Here is a 23,611-nt window from a genome sequence, read left to right as displayed (position 1 = left end):
ATAAAGAAGATGTGGTATATATATATTTATATATTTATATATATATATATATATATATATATATATATATATATATAATACACACACACACACACACACAAATAGAATATTACTCAGCCATAAAGAAGAATGAAATAATGCCATTTGTGGCTACGTGGATGCGACCACAGATTATCATACTAAGTGAAGTAAGTCAGAAAAAGAAAGATAAATACCATATGATATCACTTATATGTGGAACCTAAAATATGACACAAATGAACTTACCTAAAAAACAGAAACAGACTCAGACATAAAGGACAGATCTGTGGTTGCCAAGGGTGGGTGGGCGGGGGGAGGCGGGGAAGGCTTGGATTGGGAGGTTGGGATGAGCAGACGCAAACTATTATATACAGAATGGATAAAAAACAAGGTCCTACTGTAGAGCACAGGGAACTTATATTCAATATCCTGTAATAAACCATAATGGAAAAGAATATGTATATGCATAACTGTATCACTTTGTTGTACATCAGAAACTAACACTGTAAATCAACTACACTTAAATTAAAAAAAAAAGTATACCTCCTATATATGCTATTGTGCCTGGGTCTTTTCATTAAAAAAATTGAAGATTCTGTAGTAGTACATAAAGTGTTTCTTTACCTTTAAAAAATGTTATTACAGTTTTTCACTGTATGGATGTACCCAAATTTACTTAATCAGTTTCCCTACTGATGGCTGATAAGGTTGTTTCCAGTCTTTTGTTTTACCCCTCCCCCACAAAAAGCAATGAAGAATTTTGTACAGATACCATTTCATATATATGTTAAGTAGACAAATTATTAGAAATGGCATTATTGAGCCAAAGGATGTGTCCATTGGTAATTTTGATAGATATAGCACTAATTTTAAATACATTTCAGTATGGCTTTTAAAACAAGAAAAGGCAGTAGGGGATAACTAGCTGAACACTAAATAAGGTAGAGATTTTACAAAGTCTCTATTTAATGGAATTTCCAAATAAATTAAACAGGCAAGAAAACATATGATACCAAAAAAAATGAAGTATTTAAAATAGTCTGGTCACTAAGAAAAGTATAATACATTTAAAAAAAATATATAAAATACATTCGTATAAGATACGATACATATAAATAATACATTCCAGAAGGATTAAACATTTAAATGTTAAAGATGAAACCACACAAGTACTAGGAGAAAACCAGTGAACATTCGATAATATTGGGATACCTCTTTATACCTCCTGGGAAGGTCTTCCCAAGTATGACAAAGGTAGAGAACATACAGTAATAGACTGATAGATTTAAATACATAAAACACTTAGCACCATTCAAAACAAAACAAGAAGCACCCACAAATTTGAAAGTTCAACATCATCCTGGGAGAAAATACATTTAATAACACATGAAAAAAACCTGGTAAATATTCAGAATGTACAGTTTAACATTCTATTTCATCTAGGCTGGGCAGCATCTTGGATCTATGACTTCAGGGAAAGTCATCACTCTGGGCAAGCTAGACAAGTCCTCTGACCACAGGCTCAGTCTCACCTTCCTCGGATAGTCAGCTGAGGCCAAATGCACCAAGTCACTCTCCCAGCTTTTACCAGTTAAGACGAAATCTCTACAACCCTCAAGTATACTGCCATCCCTACTGCTCTGCACCTCCCATAAAGTTCTCTGTGTTCTTCCACTTCCTAAACCCTCTCACTGTTGCCCTCTAGACATGCTCTGTTCTATAACTAGCAAATGCTTCTCAATCACTAACCTCTGCTCCAAGCTTTCCCCCCACGTCCTTAAAGCTGGTTATCGTCTGCTGACATTACTTTCCTTTCAGTCCTTTGCAATCAAGGTTTTCTTTAAAAATAAACTGGGCTAAAAGGTGGAACTCCACTTCTTTGCTCTCCATTTGTGTTTCTAGATCATTGTTACTTCTGCAAACTGTTTTTAAAAAGCCAGTTCTTTGGAAGCTCATGCTATCTGTGGGAGGCCACATTCATTCCTCTAATGGTCACCCAATGAACACCTACTTGCTCGCCCTCATTCACCCATAACTTTGGCATTCTACCCTAAGCCCTGACAACATTCTATAACTTCAACATCCACATGGACAAACCATCCATCACCCTGGTTCCGGGTTCAATGCCTGGTCAGGGAACTAGGATCCCACAAGCCGTGCGGTGTGGCAAAAAAAAAAAAAAGAAGCAAAAACTGGATAAGAATTTTGAAGTACCAAGTTAGAATCCTGAACAAGTTCTGCAAAATAATGGGACATCCTCACTTGGATAACCCAATGAACCTAACTAAACCTTATGTCTAAAACCAGACTTATGATCTTTCTCCACCAAATCCTGTCCTCCCTTAGTGTTCCCTTTCATAATGTGAGGTATCACCATCCATTTTTATACACCAAAAGCCTAAGAGTCATCCCACTCCATTATCACCCACCATATGCAATCTACTGCCATGTCCTTGTCAATTTTACTCCTCCTATCTCTTTCTTATTTCATTCAATTTTCTCCACCACCATCTCCCTAGTCCAAATTACCTTCATTTCCTGTGAATTGTATTTCTTATCAAGTCTATCCAGACACCCTCCTTTGCTCTCTCTAATCCGTTCTCATCCATTGCAGCTATCTTTCTGAAACACAAAGTTAATCATGTCATTACCCTGCTTGAAATGTTTCCATAACTTCCTCCTGCTCTTAGGATAAAATCAATAGACAGTCCTGCATAGTCAGGCCCCTATGCACTTCTCCATTCATATCTTATACTCTTGTTTTCAGCGTTCTAGCCACTTTCATTTCTTCGAATGTGACATCAAAACCTGCCAAACAAGCCATGCACAGGAACACGCTTCCTCATGAAACCCATCCCCATTAACCCTTGTCTTTCTTCAGATATCAGCTCTAGTATCAGTTTCACAGGAAGGTTTTCTCTGATCTCCTTGATCAGGTCAAAAATCCCTCTATTATATAAGTCCATAGTACCACATAACTGTCCCCTCTTCATTCACACTTACATAGTTGTAATTCTACATGTATTTGTGTATTTGAGCTCCCTTACTAGAATCTCAACTCCACAAAAGGGCAAGAACTTTATATCCAATGCCAAGCAAAGGGCCTGAAATAGTGGTTGATCAAGAAAAATGTGCTGAATGAAAGAATGAAAAAATTAGGCCTCTTACAAATCAATTGAAAAAGACAAATACAAGATTAAGAACGAATTAAAATGTCAATTTAAAAATAATCAATAAACAAATGTTTAAGCTCACCAGTGATCAAAGAAATGTGAATGTAAAATTATAGTATTTTCACAACCATTAAATATACAAAAAGGATAATACCTAGGATTTACAAATACAGGCATTCTCATATTAAACTGATTGGGACAAAATAAGTTGGTAACACCTTTCTGGTCAGCAATACAGGCATACCTCGGATGGAGATGGTTGTGGATTGGGTTCCAGACCAGTGCGGTAAGGTGAATATTGCAATAAGGTAAGTCATGTGAATTTTTTGGTTTCTCAGTGCAGATAAAAGTTATGTTTACGTTTTATATATATATGTATATATGCACATATATATACTATAGTCTAATAAGTGGGCAATAGCATTATATCTAAAAAACAATGTACATACCTTATTAAAAAATACTTTATTGCTAAAACAATGCTAACCATCATCTGAGCCTTCAGTAAGTCATAATCTTTACTGGTGGAGGGTTTGAAATATTTTGATAATTATCAAAATGTGACACAGAGACACAAAGTGAGCAAATGCTGTTTGAAAAATGGCACCGACAGACTTGCTTGATGCAGGATTGCCACGAACCTTCCGTTTGTAAGAACTGAAATATCTGCGAAGTGCAATAAAGTGAAGCACAATAATACGAGGTATGCCTATGAGAAAAACTTTTTGCAAGTCTTTGAAAATTTACTTTTACCAAGTCATCAGGAATGTACAAAGATTTAGGTACAAGGGAATTTACTGCAGTGCTGTCTATAATGGCAAAAAAAGAAAAGAAAAAAAAAGGAAACAAGGCAAATGTCAAAAAATGAGACTGGTTAAATAACATATGTGATAAGTCTACCTTACTGTAGCTAAGTATTCTGTAGGCCATTTAATAACAAGGAAAGTTATACATGGTATACTAAGTGAATAAAGTAGGTTTTAGTATGACCCCATTTTTTGCTTAATCAATAAGAATCTAAATACGCACATATAAACCCACTCCAGTTTTTGACTGAGAAACAAAACATACCAAAATCTTGTGGATATTAATAGCGGTGTTTTCTTTTCGCTTATTTACTTTCTAAATATACTATGATGAACATGTTTTACAATTAGATTATATACATAAAAAAGGAATAGTCTGAATTATATTTATGGTTAAAAAGAAAAATATTTCAGTTGCATTATAAGCAATCAAGCAGTTCTCAACCTAGACTGCTGTTTATCAGAATTACCTATGGAACTTTAGGGCCCCATCTGCAAATTCATTTTGGTGTAACACTATAATGTTATTTTTCTAGCTTGAGGCTTTCACTTACCGTGATACTTTTAACAATTTCTAAGACAAAACATTTTATATACTTAAATATTTTTAAAATATTTAAATAAAATAAGAGACTAGAAAAAATTTGATTAATCACCTGGCTTTAAGTTGGCATTAATAGGTCTGGCAGCTGCTGCAGCCATCTGTTCCCGTCGAGGATCTTGGTAACTCATTTTACTAATGAATTCAATTGCAGCTTCTATACTTCTGTTATTAGTTTTCTGAAGAGCTTGTATAACCATATCCTGGTATGAAGTTTTAAAAACAGAAATAAAATTTAAATCTTATAATTAGTAAGAAGGAAACAACACTATAACTTCCATTGGAGAAATTCATAATTTTGAAGAACAAGGCCCCAAGCCAAAATATTAATGTCCTGTTTGTAAAACTACTTTGGGGGGAGGGGCAAAATAAGGGTAGGGGATTAAGAGGTACAAACTACTATGTATAAAATAAATAAGCTACAAGGATATACTGTACAGCACAGTAAAACAATAAAAATCCATATAATCTCAAATTACTAAAGAAAACAAACCCTCAAATCCTTCAAATGTTTCTTTAATATTTTCACCTTTATGTAATGTATTACTGTTTTCTTCTAGGGTTTTTTCCCAGATACAGTCGTAACAACATGTTTCTAAATTTCTCATTCTTAATTTCATTCTTATATAAACAAACAGAGACTATCAGATTGTTAAAAAGGTATCAATCAACATACTGAAAACCACTCTTTCGTACTGTTAAAGTATTTTATTAAGCATCTTTATCATTGTGTTTACTAGTAAAAGAGCTATGGAGTTCTGGTTCCTACCTTCTTAGAGTTTACATTTTCAGAGAATTTTATTTATGAGGACACAAATATAGGACAAATGGTAGAGGAAAAACACTCAGACTTTATATGATTATTTGACGAAGACTTTAGGAGGCTACATGGTATGATAGAGAAAACACGGAGTTTGGAATCGAATGGAACCAAAGAGGTTGAGTTCCGGCAGCCCTGCATTACTATGCTTTGTCTGTCATGCTTAGAAGCAAAAATACACTCCAGTGATTGGAGATTTATGTGCCCCACTTTAGAACTGTGTGAACTCTGGTAACTTATTTAACATTTCAGAGCTCAGTTTCTTCATCTGTAATACACTCAGAGTCGATGTGAGGATTAAACAAGGAAACATGTAAAAGCACGGTGCCTGGAGCTCAGATACGGGTTGTCCTCCTGCTCTGTTCCGTGTCCTTTATCTTATATGTAAACATAAATTATACACTAACATGCAAAAAGTATACTGACACACATTTTTCAAGAGGGAGGCAGCTTCTTACTTGCCCTAGAGGATTTAGTATTTCAAACAATATTTTTAAATGAGAAATGGCTTAATAAGACTAATGGGTGACCAGGCTATTGATAGATGATCCTCTTACTCAAAATGACTGGAGATGACTGAGGCCAAGCAAAAAAAGGCTGCGGCAGAGACTTGTTGCCTACTCAAGACCTAGTCTCCTTTTTTTAGAAAAAGTTACTAGGATTTTTTTGAAAGAAGTTTTCCTTATAGCTACAGCGGCCACATGAAAATTCTGACCAATGAGACAAAAACCAAGGATTTCTGGAAGAATGTTGCTATCCCTGATTTAGGTGCTGGTCCCTCCTGTACCCTGTTTCCTAGACAATAGATATGACACCTATGCTAGAGCATGTTGCCATCAAGAAGGAAAATTCAAGAGATTCGTTAAGAGTTGTAGTTTGATATTTTTAAGAGACTGAACCGATGCTAGCTATATAAACTGAGTCACTATTTTGTTTAAAGCATGATTATTTGGATTTTCATTAAAAGCAACCAAACTCAATCCTTAACTGATAAAAAGGTACAGTGTGGTCACATTTTATGCCAATCAGACTTTGCAAATTTGTAGTGAGATACAAAGGGTTAGTAAGTCTCACTTTATGTGCAAATTTAAAATAATACAAATCATCCAAATTACAATTCACCAGGGAGCGCTTAACTTTAAAAGCGGTTAAAGCAAGTGAACTGTACTGCACTTACGCTACTACCACACGGCAGTGTTATCTCAGCTGGGAAGAAAACTGACACCCACCGTTCCTTTTCAACACTGTAGGAACCATATCGTTAAATGCACTAGAAGTTCAGCCTGTGATTTTGGTGGTGATTATGCTGGCTTTTATTTTTTAATTTTATTGCTATATGTTAAAATATTTTTTACACCGGTAACAATATCAACCAAGTGTTCCTTAAGTGGGGGTCTTAGCGCCAGTGTGAAAAAGAGCACCCTTAAATCAGTAACTTTGGAATAGAAGTCTTATGTGCTAAGAAAACATTATGTCCACATTACCATGCTTTTGTTCTTCATGCTTAGAAACAAAAATACACTCCAGTGATTATAGCTTTATGTGCCCCAAGAATGCATCAATCCTTAATTTTTAACATTTAGTCCTACGAGGAAATTAATCTTGAAATATTTAAGGTTTTAATTTTATAGAGTACCAGAAACATTCTCAAAAAATTGCAACTGCCGTGAACTTGGCATACTTAAAGGAATAGATTAGAGTTTATGAAATGATAAAAACAATGAAGTGAAAGGAATTCCCTGGTGGTCCAGTGGTTAGGACTGTGTGCTTCCACTGCCGAGGACCCGGGTTCAATCCCTGGTCAGGAAACTAAAATCCCATAAGCTGTGTGGTGTGGCAAAAAAAAAAAAAAAAAAAAAAAAAGCAAAAACTAGATAAGAATTTTGAAGTACCAAGTTAGGATCCTAAACAAATTCTGCAACATAATGGGAAGCTACCAGAATGAGTGATTCAGGAGGTAGAAGAAGTAAATTGCCATATTCTTTATATCACCGTGAGTATAAATAATACCATTCCTTCGTTATTTGGATAAATGAGGATTGATAAATGTCTAAATGCTTTTAGTAAAGCAACCTTGCTTAAGGGGCTATTAATGTCATAAGGTAAACAATTTTGAAATGTGTGATTGCACTAAAGCTAACATATCTTTGTAATGAAAAGCAATTATTGTTATTATTGCCAACAGATAAAGAACAGGGCACTGACCAATGTCTTACACTTCTTAAAACTGTTTACATTAGAAAAAATTTTTAAGTTCCTTAAAGGTATAGACCATCTTTGGTATGATTCCCTATCCTGACTGACGGGTTCACACACAGTAAGAGCTCCATAAATACATATTTACTGATGTGATTTATCTGACATACACATTACCACTTAAGGGCCTTTACAGCCATGTGATTTTCTAAACTCCCTTTCCCTAGCAGTATGTAAGAGGAAAGAATAAGACCAATGATTCAGCCTTCTCTTTATTCTTTGCCTTTTGGCTAAAGGATTAGGAAGAAAGTACTCTAAGAGACTCTCCATTCAAGCCATTTCCTTAATCCTCCAACTACTAACCAGGAAAACATCCCAGGATCTCTCCTCCTCCCCCACCCCCGTATATTTTCTGGTGCAAATCCAATATATTTAGAACACTTAAATATAAAATTAATAAGAAATAATATTAATCAAGTGAAGAGAATAGGCCAGAAAGAATAATTTTTTTTCTTCCTAGTTTAGTTATAAATTTCCCTTTTCAAATCCATTACTATAATGCATACTTCGGTTCTCATTTTTAAAATTAAATACAGAGATATCTGAAAACATGGTCACTAAAATATTAACAAGGTGAAGGAATTTTAAGGGTAGTTATTTTTGTGTAGTGGAGCTAATTTTTAGTTTCTTCCTTACACGGTTTAATTTTTAACTGGGAATAGATATTACTTTTATAATAAGGAAAAAAGTTACTATCATTTTGAAAGAAAATGTAATTAATGCTTGATTATTCACATTTAGTTACAATTTCCATGGCCAATTTTTACCTAAAATGATTTCTGCTATCTAAAATATTCATCTAAACTATGTAATCATGGAAAATAAATTTTATTAGTAACCTAAGCAAAATGGATATGATTAAATAATAAACAGACTATGAAAACCTTCAAAATGAGTTCTAAAAGTAAATATTAAAGACTTAGCATAATTGACATGAACTGAAATTTCACCAAAAAAACTTGAAATTCTTGGAGACTGATCAACAAGTAAATTTTTAGTTTTTGTGAAGTTAAGCTTTGAGTCTGAGAGGTCTGTGAGCGCAAGTGCTGAATGATGTCTCTGGCCCTCTTCCTTCTCTGTAGTATAAGCTTAAACTTCATCCCCTTAGGGCCCTTATTTCTACAACAGCCACTCGGCTCACCAGGGAAACTACCGCACACAGACAGATGTCCTTGCCCTGCCCTCACTTGTGGCTTCCCTCACCTGCACTTCCACTCTGACTTCATGACTTGACTTTTTAAATCTCAGAACCACAGAGAAAGAAAGCTAAAGAAATAATAATTATTTTGTTTTAATAACTAATGAAATTGTAAACAACATTCTTTGCTGATAGAATATACAAATTTCTATACATAGTTAAATTCTCTCAAAGGAAACATCTGGGCGGGAGGTCACCTAAAAAGTGCTATGTAGCGTAAGGTAAGAAAAATCCTTTCTTTTGTTTTTAAAAATTCTTACCTCATCAAATCCAGCAGCTTGCAAGTCTTGAAGCATTTGTGGATTAACTTCTGAAGTACTCCGACTTGTTTCATTTGCAAATGGTTGTAGAGAGTTTCGGATTTCCAGCAAGGCTTTATGGTGCATCCCGAACTTGGGTGGATTCCTGACTTGTCGCGGATCTTCAGCTGACGTTTTACTCAGGTTATGCTCGGCCTTAGCAGCATCGGAGGGTTTGGATAAATTCCTAAGGGATTCCCGAATTTCTTGCAGCATTTGTCGGCTGCTGCCAGTGTAGTTACTGGCAGGAAAGGTCTTAGGCCTCATTTGTCTATATCCTTCTGGCTTTTCACTCCTCTTCATGAAAACATCTATATATATAACTCACACAAAAGACTTCTTTAAGAGCTACTTGATAGATTCAGAGCTTTCCCTTGAGCAAAACTGAAAAAGATCCTTTGTAGAAGTCCCCAGGAATGTTAAAATTTTTACGATCTAAATAAAAGAAAAAATAAACAAAGCTATAAAGTGACTGATAAAACAGTACCATGTATAGTAGTCAGGCACCCCCTTAATCGCGGGGTATACCTTCTAAGACCACCAGTGGATGCCTGAAACCTCGGATAGTACCCAACCCTATATATACAGTAGACCCATGAACAACATGGGTTTGAACTGCATGGGTCTATTTATATGTGGATTTTTTTCAACAAATAGTTGAAAAAACAGTACAACGCGACCTGGAGGTTGGTTGAACCCAAGGATGCAGAACGGAAGGCTGACTGTAAAGTTATCTCCGCCAGCTTTCGACTGCACAGAGGGCTGGCACTCCAACCCCCAAATTGTTCTAGGGTCAACTGTACTATGTTTTTTCCTTTACATACATATTTATGACAAAGTTTATTAATTAGGCACAGTAAAAGATTAGCAACTAACTAATAATAAAATAGAACAATTATGGGAATTCGCTGGCAGTCCAGTGGTTAGAACTCCATACTCTCACTGCCAAGGGCCCCGAGTTCAATCCCTGGTCAGGGAACTAAGATCCCACAAGCCTTGCGGCCAAAAGAAAAAGAAAAAAAGAACAATTATAACCACATACTGTAATAAAAGTTATGTGAACATAATTTCTCTCTCAAAATATCTTACTGTATAAATGTAATGCTTTTTCCATCTTAATTAAGCACTTATCATATACTGTGGCCATAACTTTTACAGTTTGAGGTGTGACAGCAAAACTAGCACAAATTTCTTTTTCCTTCTACACAATTTCATGTATAGAAGATTCGTTCTTACCGTAGATCTTAAAACCTTGGCACACTATTTTTTTTTCTTATTAAATCAAGAACCTTCACCCTTTCACTTTAAGGAAGCACTTTACGGCCTCTCTTTGGCATATCCGAATTGCCAGCATCACTACTCTTGCACCTCGGGGCCATTATTAAGTAAAACATGAGCTGCTTGAACACAAGCACTGCAATATCATGACAGTCAATCTGATAACCCAGGCGGCTGCTGAGTGACTAATGAGAGGGATACACTGGACAAAGGGATGACTTACTTCCTCGGTGGGATGGAGCCAGATGGCATAAGATTTCATCCATGCTACTCAGAACGATACACAACTTAAAACTTGTGAATTATTTCTGGAATTTTCCATTTAATATTTTCAGACCACAAGTAACCATGGGTAACTGAAACCTTGGAAGGCAAAACCACGGATAAGGGAAGACTACTGTATTAGGGGGAAAAAACTCCACTGATTTATAAGTTAAAAGACTTAGGGTTATAGTTCTGGCTCCATTAAGGATTACTGTATAGTCAGGACATGCTAGTTGTGCCTATTTCCTAATCTACAAAATTACCTCAAGTACTGGTTATGACGATAAAAAATAATTTTAAGAGTGCTTTAGTAAGCATATAAAGTACAGCTGACCCTTGAACAACACGGGGGTTTGGGGCACCGACCCACCACACAGTGGAAAATCTGGGTGTAACTTATAATCGGTCCTCTGTACCCTCAGTTCCAAGTCTGTGGATCCTGTAGTACAGTAGTATTTACTATTCAAAAATCCACGTATAAATGGACCCGCACAGTTCAAACCCGCAATGTTCAAGGGTCAACCGTATATACAAATGTAAGAGATTTCTAGTGAACAATACAATGGGCAACCTCTCATTATTATCTTCATCTAGTGGCTACAATTTTAGGTTTTACTACCAGACTTCAAGTATACGATTGCTTTAAAAGAAAGGGAACTGCCACTTTAAAAAGGTTTTAAAATCACTAGTCCAGAAGATACCTTTACGCTTCAAAAACAGATGCTTGGATTTATTTCCCAAACTGTGGACTGGGACTCTAGAGACAGTAAGCTTATTAACAACAGGGTGAGGAAAGCACCTCTAAGGACTTGTCTAATTCGTTACTTAATGCATGAATGGCTTCTACAATGCACTGGAGCAACAGTCACCTAAAATCTACTTAAATATCCCCACTGACAGGGAAATCACTAACTCAAGAAAGCCATTCCATTTGTGATCTGCAACAACTGTTAGAAATGTTCTATGTGGAACACCATGAAATCTCACTCAGTGCATACTCAGAGCCTGTTAGGCTGGTGCTAAACAACTTTGTCTGCATTCTTACCAACCATCATGTAATGTGAGTGGTGATTACACTTAATGAGACTAGAAATAGGTGATAATTAGCAATGTTTCCTATCCCCATGGTTCCAGTTACAAACTGTTTCACCCACTCTCTGAACCTCAGTTTTCTCAGCTACAAAGTAGAGACGATAAACCTGTGTTACCTCCTCAAAAACCCTTTCCCTGGTTACCTAATTATTCTGTTTTATTTTCTTGTTAATACTTACCACTATCTAAAATTATCTTACTTGTTTACTTGTTGTCAACCTCCCCTCACTGAAATAAAAGCTCCATAAAAGTACAGGACCTTATTTGTCTCATAAACACTGTCTACCGCCTATATCAGAGCCTGGCACATACTGAGTGCTCGATAAATATACATGTTAAACAAATGAAATAAACAGGTCTCCTAAACATCCCAGTTCCTTTAACTGTTCTCCAATTCTTGTCATTCTTGTCATGCTCTTCTGGACACACTCTAGTTTGTAAAAATCCTACTGGTGCTAGAAAAGCACAGCACTTGTAATGAAAAAACAAACAAAAAATATTCAAGTATTTGTTCTGTTAATTATTAGCAATGTGAACTTGGGCATTTAATTCTCTCAAAAATTGCCTCCTGAGGCATAAAATGGTTAGAGTAAGAAGGTTTACCTTATGGCTTGAACAAGGATTAAGAGGAACAACACAATACAACTAAAGGAATATACACACAAATGTTTAAAAATGTAGAATGCTCCTGGCAATACCATCTATAAGAGCAAATATAGACGTCATCAATCTAGATGCTCATCAGTAATTGTGTATTTATAGTACATCTATATAACGTGATGAAGCAGATGTTAAAAAGACTGATGCAGTTCATGAACAGATACCCATAATATTCTTTAATATTCTTAAGCAAAAAAGGCAAATTTCAAAACACTTTGTATAAAATAAAAGCCAATTTCTATTCTAAAATTAGATTACTGTGATGGAGAACCTAATATATAGCAAAGGGAACTCTACTCAATGCTCTGTGGTGACCTAAATGTAAAGGAAATCTAAAAAAGAGTGGATATGTGTATATGTATGACTGATTCACTTGGCTGTACAGAAACTAACACAAACGTTGTGAAGCAACTATACTCCAATAAAAATTTTTAAAAAAAGAAAAAGAACAGGAGGGCTGCATCCGCCCCAAAGGCAATGCAGCCCAGGATAAGAGCCAGGTCAGTTTCAAAAAAAGATTATCATGATGGTTGTACAGCTCTGTACACATACAAAAAACAAAAACAAAAAAAACCACTGAATTACGCACTTTAAATGAGCAAACTTTATGGTATATAAATTGTATCATACAGCTGTTAAAAATAAACCTTTTTTATTTTTAAAAATTATTTTTATGGATATTAATTACATATATACACATACATGAATATTTGCAGAACGCCTGAGACAGGATGAAGTCCTGAAGCAGACCACTAGAGGCACAGTTTCCTGATGACTTCACCTCAATAATCAGTACTTTTGTGGTACAATTGCTAAATTAGTTATGAATCAATCAAATTCTACTTGACAAGCAGCCCACATTTCTCCATTTTGTAAAAACAAAAATAATGAACTTTGTCACTGTTATGTCTGTCTACAACATGACCCAATCTACTGATAATTATTTCATAAATGAAATTCGGACTGATACATCTTGTGCTTTTATGAAGAAAGCTGGTCTCTAATGATAAGCATTTTTTCCCCTAAGCCTTCCCAGAATATTAATAGCTTACTAATGAACTTTTCTAGGTTTAACACTTAGCTCACCAGTCTAAAGTTGCAGAATCAACTCTCTACCCTTTCTAAAAGGGAAGATACTTTCCGCTTCCAGTTCTAGAACCTATCATTTCTCCATCATCAAGGATTAACAACAGTGGTTGTGCAATGTCACATTGCAGTTCTCTCAGTATCTGGTTTGCATTTAATTTATAGCATCTAGGCAATCCTTTAATATCTCACTTATTTTGGGTTTCAACTCCAAGTTAGCCATCATTTTTTTTGGGGGGGCCGGGTAGTGTGGCATAAGGGATCTTAGTCCCCCGATCGAACCTGCGCCCCCTGCAGTGGAAGTGCAGAGTCTTAGCCACTGGACCACCAGGGAAGTGCCTAGCCATCATTTTATTTATTTTTCTTTTAATTTTTAAATTTTTAAAAAATTTATTTGTTTATTTATTTATTTATTTTTGGCTGCTTTGGGTCTTCGTTGCTGCGTGCAGGCTCTCTCTAGTTGCAGTGAGCAGGGGCTACTCTTCGTTGCAGTGCACGTGCTTCTCATTGTGGTGGCTTCTCTTGTTGTGGAACACGGGCTCTAGGCGCACGGGCTTCAGTAGTTGTGGCACGAGGGCTTCAGTAGTTGTGGCTTGCGGGCTCTAGAGTGCAGGCTCAGTAGTTGTGGTGCACGGGCTTAGTTGCTCCGCGGCACGTGGGATCTTCCCGGACCAGGGCTCGAACCTGTGTCCCCTGCATTGGCAGGCGGATTCCTGACCACTGCGCCACCAGGGAAGCCCCCTAGCCATCATTTTATTATTATATTATTTTACCACTTCCAAGATCATTCTCCTTGATAGAGAAGAAAAACCAAAGTAAGCATAGTTTTGCTTCTCTCTGTCAAGATACTACGTTTGTTTTCCATCCCCCTAAAACAGAAACTGGTAAACAGCAGGCAGTGCAAAAATATCTGTTAAACTAATAAATGTAGGTGATTTATTCCTTCTTCTTACTCTTAAGAAAATATAATCTTGGTTTTTTTCTAATTATAAAAAGATGGACCTTACTGAAAAATTCAAATATTATGTAATTATGTAAAGTAGAAGTCCCTCATAAGTCCCTCCTTCAACAGAGAGAGAATCACTGTAGTAGGATGAATAATGACATCCCAAAAGATAACCACTTCCAAATCCCTGGAATCTGAAAATGTTATCTTATTTGGAAAAAGGGACTTTGCAAATGTCATTAAGGAATTTGAAATGGGGAGATTATCAACAATTAATCCAGTTGAGCAGTACATGCATGAGAGGCGGGGGAGATTTCATACACAGAATAGGAGGAGGCAATGTGACCATGGAGGCAGAGACTAGAGGGTGCAGCCAGAAGCTAAGGAATGCTGGCAGCCAAAAGAAAGATGGAAATGGCAAGGAACTGCCTTTCTCCTAGAACCTCCTAAGGGAGAGTGAGTGGCCTCGCCAACAACGATTTTGGGCCAGTGATACTGATTTTAGAATTCTAGCCTCCAGAACTGTATGAGAATACATTTATGTTGTTTTAAGCCTTCAATTTTGTAGTAATTTGTTACATAAGGCACAGAAAACTAATACAATCACTATTAATACTGCATATTCTAACATATATTACTCTTAATCAAAATGGGATCATAACACACAAAATATGATGTCATTCTTTTACATTATCATGTGACTTTACAAGAAGAGAATGTCGTGTTGACGAAACTTATCTGACCAAAGAACTTTCTCCCCCAGAGCATTTTATGAGATTCATGCTCTATGTAATATACTTTAGAGAATGCTGGACCAGCGAGATTCACTCTAGTCCTATATTCTATAACTCTGTACTTTGACTAACATTCCTAACATCCAAGTGAGTGCACAATGGGCACAGAAATGACTGAGTTCTGGGATACGTGTAATAATGTGTTTTAGGTTTAAATAAATGATTAGTTTACACTTAGCTCTTTCACATACACGTAGAAATACCTGTGAATAATATATGATGCCTGGTATTTCAAAATAATTTGGTTTTGTGATGAAGTGGCTGGAGATTTGGATGAGACAAAAGTGATAAACTGATGATTGTTGTAGCCGGGTGATGGGTACATGAGAGTTCACTGTACTATTCCCTTTACTTCTGTGTATGCTTGAGTTTTCCAAAACCAAAAGCGAAAAAATAAAGAAAAGGAAATGACTATAGCGCTCTGTATCTTGGAATGGTTCTGCTACAAATTATTTATTTATTTATTTTTACATCTTTATTGGAATATAATTGCTTTACAATGTTGTGTTAGTTTCTGCTGTATAACAAAGTGAATCAGCTGTATGTATACATATATCTCCATATCCCCTCCCTCTTGAGCCTCCCTCCCACCCTCCCTATCCCACCCCTCCAGGGGGATACAAAGCACCGAGCTGATCTCCCTGTGCTATGCAGCTGCTTCCCACTAGCTACCTATTTTACATTTGGTAGTGTATATATGTCAGTGCTACTCTCTTACTTTGTCCCAGCTTCCTCTCCCCACCTTACAAATTATTCTTATTCAAATACAAAGTACACTAAAACACACAGGATTTCTTTAAAGAAACCATTACTTCTATGTAACAATATTGTTTCAACATTAGCTTTTCAAGGGAAATAACAGAAACATTATGCTTAAATGTTCATTTCAATTGTAATATGATCTGCATCACCTGATTTTAGAAATGGTGAAATGGAGGAAATGTGGCATGTCTTTATCCAATTGCTTTTGATTAATACCTGTGGCAGAGACTACACTAACATACTGCCCTCTATTTCCCAGCTAGTTGCCAAAGCCCCGCTAGTAGGTATCTGTAATGTGTGTCCATTCTGGGACAAGGCAGTTAAAAGCCACTGCGCTTCTCCATCTGTCACTTTCCTGCTTCAATGACAATCCAGGTCACATTTTGAGATGGTAGCTTCACATTATAGGGGACTGTGGGTCCCTAAGCCACTGGATGGCTTACTAACGACCCCCATTGGGTTGTGCGTGAGCAAGATAGGAAATCTTTGTTGTGTTAAGTCATTGATATTTTGGGATTTGTTACCACAAAACAGCCTAATATTATTGTGGCAATAAAGACCGTCAAAACAAGCAGAGTCTATTTATTCAGAGCTTGCTATTGGAAGGGAGTTGGCCACCGTCATTCGTGTTTAGCAGGGACTCAAAGGCAGGCAGGGAAGCGGAAAAAGACTTCAGGTATGCTCTAATTGTAGGCTGCTGCCATGAGGAAGCTGGAGGCCAGCTAACTAGAAGTGGGACATCCTATGTGATTGCTTTGGGAAGCATATTTGGTTTCCTCTGGTTGGTCCTGAGAGAAGCTGGCATCTACTGACCAAGACGTGATTGTTTGGGACTATTGCTACTAAGACTGTGGGTCAGAGTTCTACTTTCATATATGATCTAGCCATTGTCTACGTGTATATGTAGTCTCTCATTACCCTAATACAGAAATTGGTACCTAGAAGTGAGGTGCCGCTATAACATAAACCTAATATGGTACTGGCCAAGTGGTCAGGTTGAGGGCTTCAAGGCAACTGATACTGGAGGCTGGAAAAATGGAGAACCATGTATCACAGTGGCAAAATATTTGATAAAGTGGTTTGCCTGTTATAACTTACAAGGTAACAAAGAGCCCACTGAACTTGTAGTTCTATGACAAGAGTTTAGGAAAGAGAATCTTAGAAGTGTATGCTGGCTGCTATTGGCTATTTGGCAAAGCAATATAAATAAATGACAAGGTCATGAAAAAAAGCAGCTTATTTGCAAACAAAAATAGAAAGGGACAGAAAGGGTTCAGAAATTTAAAGTCTTGCAGAACTGGAAAAGCAGCTTGCTTTTAGACCCCAACATGAAGAGATAGGATTAAAAGATTCTGAGCCCAGGTGCCCACTGAAACCTCTTGGCTGATTAAAGTACCTCAGTGGTTTAAAACAACAACAAAAACCAACATTAAGGGTATGGCCTTCCCTCAAATAACCAACTGAGAAGCGAAATGGGAGTTCTCAAATCTTTGGATGAGGTTACTAACACGTGAACTTTGGTTATGGTTACTGACACATGCAACTGACTGGAATTATACACGTCAGAAGCTTTCTAAATGGAGGAAACTGTCTGTCAAAAAAAATTTTTTTTTGAAAAACCACTCAAGCTCAAACTAAAAAACCCTTCAACTATTCAAAATTTAAAACCCTTGGGCTCTCAACTTCTATGAGCAGTAACTTAGTCAAGAAAGATTTGCACCTTCCAAAGAGGGACTATTCCCCCAAAGCTGACACTTCATAGGTGACCAAGGATGATAAAGGAAAAAGGACTCCCAGGAGGTTCTTGGAGAGCAATGGCCAACAGTTAACAAAAAACAATGGATGAGGGAGTTCCTCCCAGATAACTGAATCAAGGTCCAGTCAAGGAATCTCCCCTTCCTCCAGCGCTGGTTGCTTTCACAACATCTGCCTATGGTGGTTTAAAAATTATTTTATCAGCAATTGCTATTTCCCATTCTTCTCCTTTTCTAACAGTAGTGCTTATTATGCCCTCCTGTCCCTGTTTTACTATTGTGTAATGTGGTGAGTGAGAGGGAGACAGACAGCGAAGATAACTTCACAGGTCTTTGGGCCAAGAGGAGCTATATCCGGACCTGATGAAGAGAGTACTGGACATATGGACCACAGGACCTGTGAATCTAGCTACTGCTGCTTAGGGCCCAACATGCTAGCAAAAGAATAACATAATACTATGAATGTCTTCCTAGGACAGAAAGTATAGTGTTTTCTTGATTCTCAGATACATGCTTTTCCATATTTTAACATTTCTGAAACTGAGTATATCTTAAAATCAGTATTAAAAGGAATTTGCCAGCTCCAAAGTGGAGTTCTGAAATAGCAGACAACACACATAGCTAACTTGACCATAAATAAAAGGCCAAATTTCCTTGTCACTTCAATTGTATTATTTGCACTGGCAGCACCACGTGGTTGAATCTAGACCCTTGATTAATGTTCAAAGTGTCTTCAAAAAGAGTCCACTATGATGTAGCATTATGTACTCAGAAACTGTCATATAATAGACAATGCAGGACTTCCCTGGTGGCACAGTGGTTAGGAATCCGCCTCCCAGTGCAGGGGACGCGGGTTCGATCCCTGGTCCAGGAGGATCCCACATGCCGCGGAGCAACTAAGCCCGCAAGCCACAACTCCTGAGGCCGCGTGCCTAGAGCCCATGCTCCACAACAAGAGAAGCCACCGCAATGAGAAGCCTGCACACCACAACGAAGAGTAACTCCCGCTTGCCACAACTAGAGAAAGCTTGCGCTCAGCAACAAAGACCCAACGCAGCCAAAAAAAAAAGACAATGCAATTAAAGGCATAAACAATTGCCAAATTTAGGTGAGATCACAGAATTTTCAAAGGTAAGAATCTTTTATGACGTACAAGCACTCAAATACCTGTCAAACCTTTTGAGTTACCTTCAGAAGAAGCTGTTTAATTTCTAACAATAACTCACTCAACTCAGGAAAAAAAAACAAAACTAAGAGTTTAAGCAAAAGGAAAGGAAGACAAAACTCCAGTATTCTTCGATATGCCTCAAAATTATATACTCAATCAAAAAGACAATAAAGAGGTTCAAGATAATTAGCTGGGGTTATGAAAAGCAGCACGTCACCATGATGCTATGTGTTAACTAACCAAAGTCCAAAGTAAATCAGAAGAATTCTAGATTCTGAATGTGAATAACCGAGACTCAAAAAAATTGAATGGTATACAATTGAATGGATAAATGTATTCTATTGAAGGTTAGTTAAAAACCATGTTTATTTTCTTTCCCCTGAAAAATTGTTACTAAATAGATTGCTTGTTTTAGACTTAATGGTGTCTTGGAACTGAGGAAATATGACAATTCAACCTCATCTTTTTAAAATAACTGTACATTGAATTACATCATGTAGATGTATCATAACTTATCTATCCCCTACTGATGGTCCTTTAGGTTATTTCCAATTTTTGCTATTATAAATAATGTTCTAAACACTGATAACTTCAATTGTATTGGTAATATTCTAGTTCTGAGGATAGGTGGTAAGTTCATGGATGTTCATTTTACTATGCTTCATAGCTTACATGTATACACGTATTCCTTGTACATATAAAAATTAGTTAATAAAAACTGTGGCAATAAAAATTCTTGTGCTGGGACTTCCACTACAGGCGGCACGGGTTCAATCCCTGGTCAGGGAACTAAGATCCCGCATACTGCACGGTGGTATAGCCAAAAATAAATAACTAACTAAATAATAAAGTGTATAATTCAATGGTTTTTAGTATATTTACAGAGTTGTAACCATTTAAACAATCCATTAAAAAAAAAATTCTTGTGCACCCATTATTGAGCATTTCCCTTAAGATAAATTCCGAGAAGTGGAATTGCTGGGTCGAAGAGAATGCATATTTAAAATTCTGATACTTATTGTCAGGTTGTCTTCGAGAAAGGTATACTAATTTACAATCCCTCCAACAAGGTATGGTTGACACTGGCATTAACAAATGTGAAACTGGTATGTGAAAACTAATAAGCAAAGAGAATTTTTAGAAGAACTCTTCAACACTAAACAGCTTACCTCTTTAACCCATGCTACACTGGTGCCAGATGAGTCTTCCTAATACACAGTTCTGATCATGTTACCTCCCTACTCCAGAACCCTCAATGATTCCTTTAACTTAGTCGTTAAAGTCAGAGATCTGGGTCAAAGAGCAGGGTACAAATGCCAGTTCTACCAGTAACTACAATAGCTTTGTGATCTCGGCAAGCTGTGCCTCAGTTCCTTCATCTTCAAATGTGGGCAATAACAGTCCTTTTTAAATAGCGTTATTTTAAGCATTAAATAAGTTTAATACATGTCAAATGTTTAGAATAAGTGCCTGACTCAATAAATGTTAGTTATTATCTTCTTACTCTTTCCACTATCTTACCCAGATTCTAACCAAGCCAAATTACTTGCTCTCAGCTAATGTACTTTGTGCTTCTCTGCTTTCATGTTCTTACTCTTCCTGTTCACTACTCTTGGAAGAGCCCCTGCCGTATTTCTTCTTGTAGAAATTATACCCAACTTTAAGGTCCCATTCAAATGCTTCCTTCCTGAAGTTTCCATTGAACTGGTAGTTGTTATCCTCCTCTGAACTCCAAATGCACTTTGCAAAGTCAAATAAAACTTATTTTTCCTACTAGATCACAGATTGACAGAGCATAGGTGTCTTGGGGATATATATAGATATAGATAGATAGATATGTATATCTATCTATCTATATATATGTATATCTACCTATATATATATATAATTTCAGATGAGAAAATGGATCCAGAGAGGTCATGTGGCCTGCCTAAGATCATTTAGCCATCTCAACATCACGCTAGGAATGGACTCAACACATCCTGAACCAGCCCAGGGCTCTTTTTATCATACCTACATCTTGAGTTTTCCTAAGGGATTATAGCTACTCACATTCTTTGAAGAGATACTTAAACTGGTTAGACTGAAAAGACAAAACCTCCATTTCTTAGAAAGTTCAGACCTTCATCAAATGTGCAAATGTGAGTCCAAACAAATATCACTGATATCTTGTCCAGCTTAGAAGAAAAACAGATCCCATTACAATAGAAAATTTCAAAGTGTTACCTTAGGTTGAATTAGGTTTATAAGAAAGATGGCCTGTCTCAAAGCTTTGACTAAATCAGTCATGAGAATAGCAACAGTAATATGTACTGTCTTAGCACCATAGTCTTAGTTGTTCATACAGCAATATTCAAGAATCTCTGCATACTGATGACATCTTCTCCAATTCAGTTTCTAAGAATTAACTTATCAAAAGTGAAAACAATCACTGTATTTTATCTTCATGCTGAAAAATGACTGACATTTCTACTTGATAAAAATGTTGATCAATGATTAAATAACTTTTGCGGTCTACAAAAATCCCCCACTAATCTAAATATAACAACTAGAACAAAAACTAACCAGAGCTGAAACTGTTCCAAGACTACATTTACGTAGAGTAACAAGGAGAAGCATTAAAAACAAAAACTCAACCTATAGAAGGATATCCACACATGATATCAAAAATATGTAGCAGAAGTATTTTATTATTTGCTTTTGAAGAGTGGCAAGTCATAGTCAATAAATATTCAGGCATAGAAAAAAATGCGCCTTCCCTGGCGTGTACCATGATCTAGTTTCTTGCAGGAGCAGCCGATCAGAGGAACACAATGCTACTTCTTTTACTGTTAAATCAGTCAAATTCCTCCACTGCCTTAGGGAATCAACTAGCTCATTTTACCTGTCTGTCAACTTATTTAAGAAATAACCTGAGTTAAATCACAAACGTACACACCTTAGCAGAGAACATTCATTCCAATTATAATGTCCTACCGTTTCTTCCACATGGAGGAAATTTGATAAAAAATTCTTAATCCTCAATATATAATCCATAAAGGCCGGACAAGCTTCACGATTCAAATTCATTTCCCTAACCGGAGCGAAACAATATTATTTGTGCGAGATTATACTTATTTCTCACTAGATTTATGAATAACTTCTACATGACGATATATTTTGAGTAATATTAACACATGGGTCAACAGACATTAAATTTTCTTCCCTTAAAGAACTTTCAGTTGGAGAGAATGGGGTTAAATCAAGTCACCTGAGAGTCATTCTTTGTGATACAAATTCTTTTTGAAGTTATAATAAACAATGTCTCCTTAATTTCCTTTCCTTCCTTTTCTGTATTTACGTACACACGCCTACTCCACAGAGATCCCTCCATCTCTCCTACCCCTTCCAGCTATGAACAGTACCCTATGTACAGTGGACTGTAAGTAGAAATTCCCAGAATTTCTTCAAGGTATATCCAGCATCGGGTCCCTCTGGGATGAAAGAACTGCGGCTCTGTTACTGCGAATTTCCTTCAGAACCACCTTTCGCTTTTCCCTCCTTCCTGAGCACCGCTGACCCGTGCGTGTTGGGGATAAGGGTGGAGGTGCAAGGGAGACCGCGCAGGGCCTCCGGCGACACCGGCTCTTCCTAGCCCAACCTGAACCTCCAAGGCCGCAAAGCCCGGGTCTCTTCCTCCAGCCCCGGACGCGGCCAACCCTCGCTTCCCCAGGGCAGGGCTCCGCTCAGGTCCGTGCAACCAGCCAAATCGGGCCCGCACCGGGCCGGCCCGGCCCGCCCGTCCGTAGCAGCCCCTGGACCCCCGCCAGCGGGGATGGGCGTGGGCCCCGGCGGCCACCGCCCCGCCAACTCCGGCTCGGGAGGAGAGAGTGCGCCCCACCCGCTACGCCAGCCTCGGACCTACCTGCAGGGGAGAGCGGGGCTCCTGGACAGCGGCCACGGGCCCGAGGGCGGGCGCCGAGGCGGCCGGAGCCCGTCCCGGGGACTCCAAGTATCCCCGGTGGGGCAGGGCGGGCAGAGACGCCGGGGGACTGCCGCGGGCCAGCGCGGCCCGTCGCGGGGGTCGCGGGGACCTGGCTCTCCCCTTAGCACCAGGCCGCCGCCGCCGCCGCCGCCATTTTGCCTTCCACTCGGTGTCGCCGCCGCCGCACTCCGCTGCAGGTTTCCCGGATGTGGGCATTTCCCGGCGTCGCTTGCGCGGGGGCCGAGGACTGGGGGCTTCGGCCCGCCCGGCGACGGGGAGCGAGCGCGCCGCCTGCGGCCTCCCGCTTTCCGCAGTCGCCCGCTTCTCTGCGTGTCTGCGAGCGTCGCCCCGCGTCGACCCTGCCTTGCGCTGCTCAGGTGACTCGCCCCCGGCTGGTGGCGTCAGGTTCCCCCCCTCCCAAGCCCACTCCTTTATTTCATTGTCTCTCTCTTTTCAATTGAACTCTTTCTATGGACGAATATAGAATAAAAGATGCGCATCTGGAGGAGTTTAATTCTCAGAACCTCGCTGTGGACATCGGGATTCGGGATTTCTAGAGGCTTTGAAATAAATTGATTTTTGCTTAGCACTCATTCCCCGAGTAAATCCGTAAGTATTTTCTGAATCAGCCAGATTAATATATTCTCGAACCAGGACAGATTAGGGAGT

General features: G+C 38.1%; 1 protein-coding gene across 1 annotated transcript in view; it reads right to left on the bottom strand.

Annotated features, from left to right (window-relative positions):
* Nucleotides 1–23,019, bottom strand: part of LATS1 (large tumor suppressor kinase 1) — a 40,894-nt gene extending 17,875 nt beyond the window's left edge. Inside the window, exons 1-3 of the mRNA XM_057527550.1 lie at nucleotides 22,883–23,019; nucleotides 9,136–9,609; nucleotides 4,657–4,804 (exon numbers count right to left, since the gene is read on the bottom strand). Coding sequence (XP_057383533.1) covers nucleotides 4,657–4,804; nucleotides 9,136–9,477 — 490 coding nt within the window. The 5' untranslated portion in view covers nucleotides 9,478–9,609; nucleotides 22,883–23,019. The remainder of the gene's footprint in view (nucleotides 1–4,656; nucleotides 4,805–9,135; nucleotides 9,610–22,882) is intronic.
* Nucleotides 23,020–23,611: the final 592 nt, after the last annotated feature.

This window comes from Balaenoptera acutorostrata, chromosome 14 (genome assembly GCF_949987535.1).
Source record: "Balaenoptera acutorostrata chromosome 14, mBalAcu1.1, whole genome shotgun sequence".
Lineage (NCBI taxonomy): Eukaryota > Metazoa > Chordata > Mammalia > Artiodactyla > Balaenopteridae > Balaenoptera > Balaenoptera acutorostrata.
This window is presented reverse-complemented; position numbering and strand designations above follow the sequence as displayed.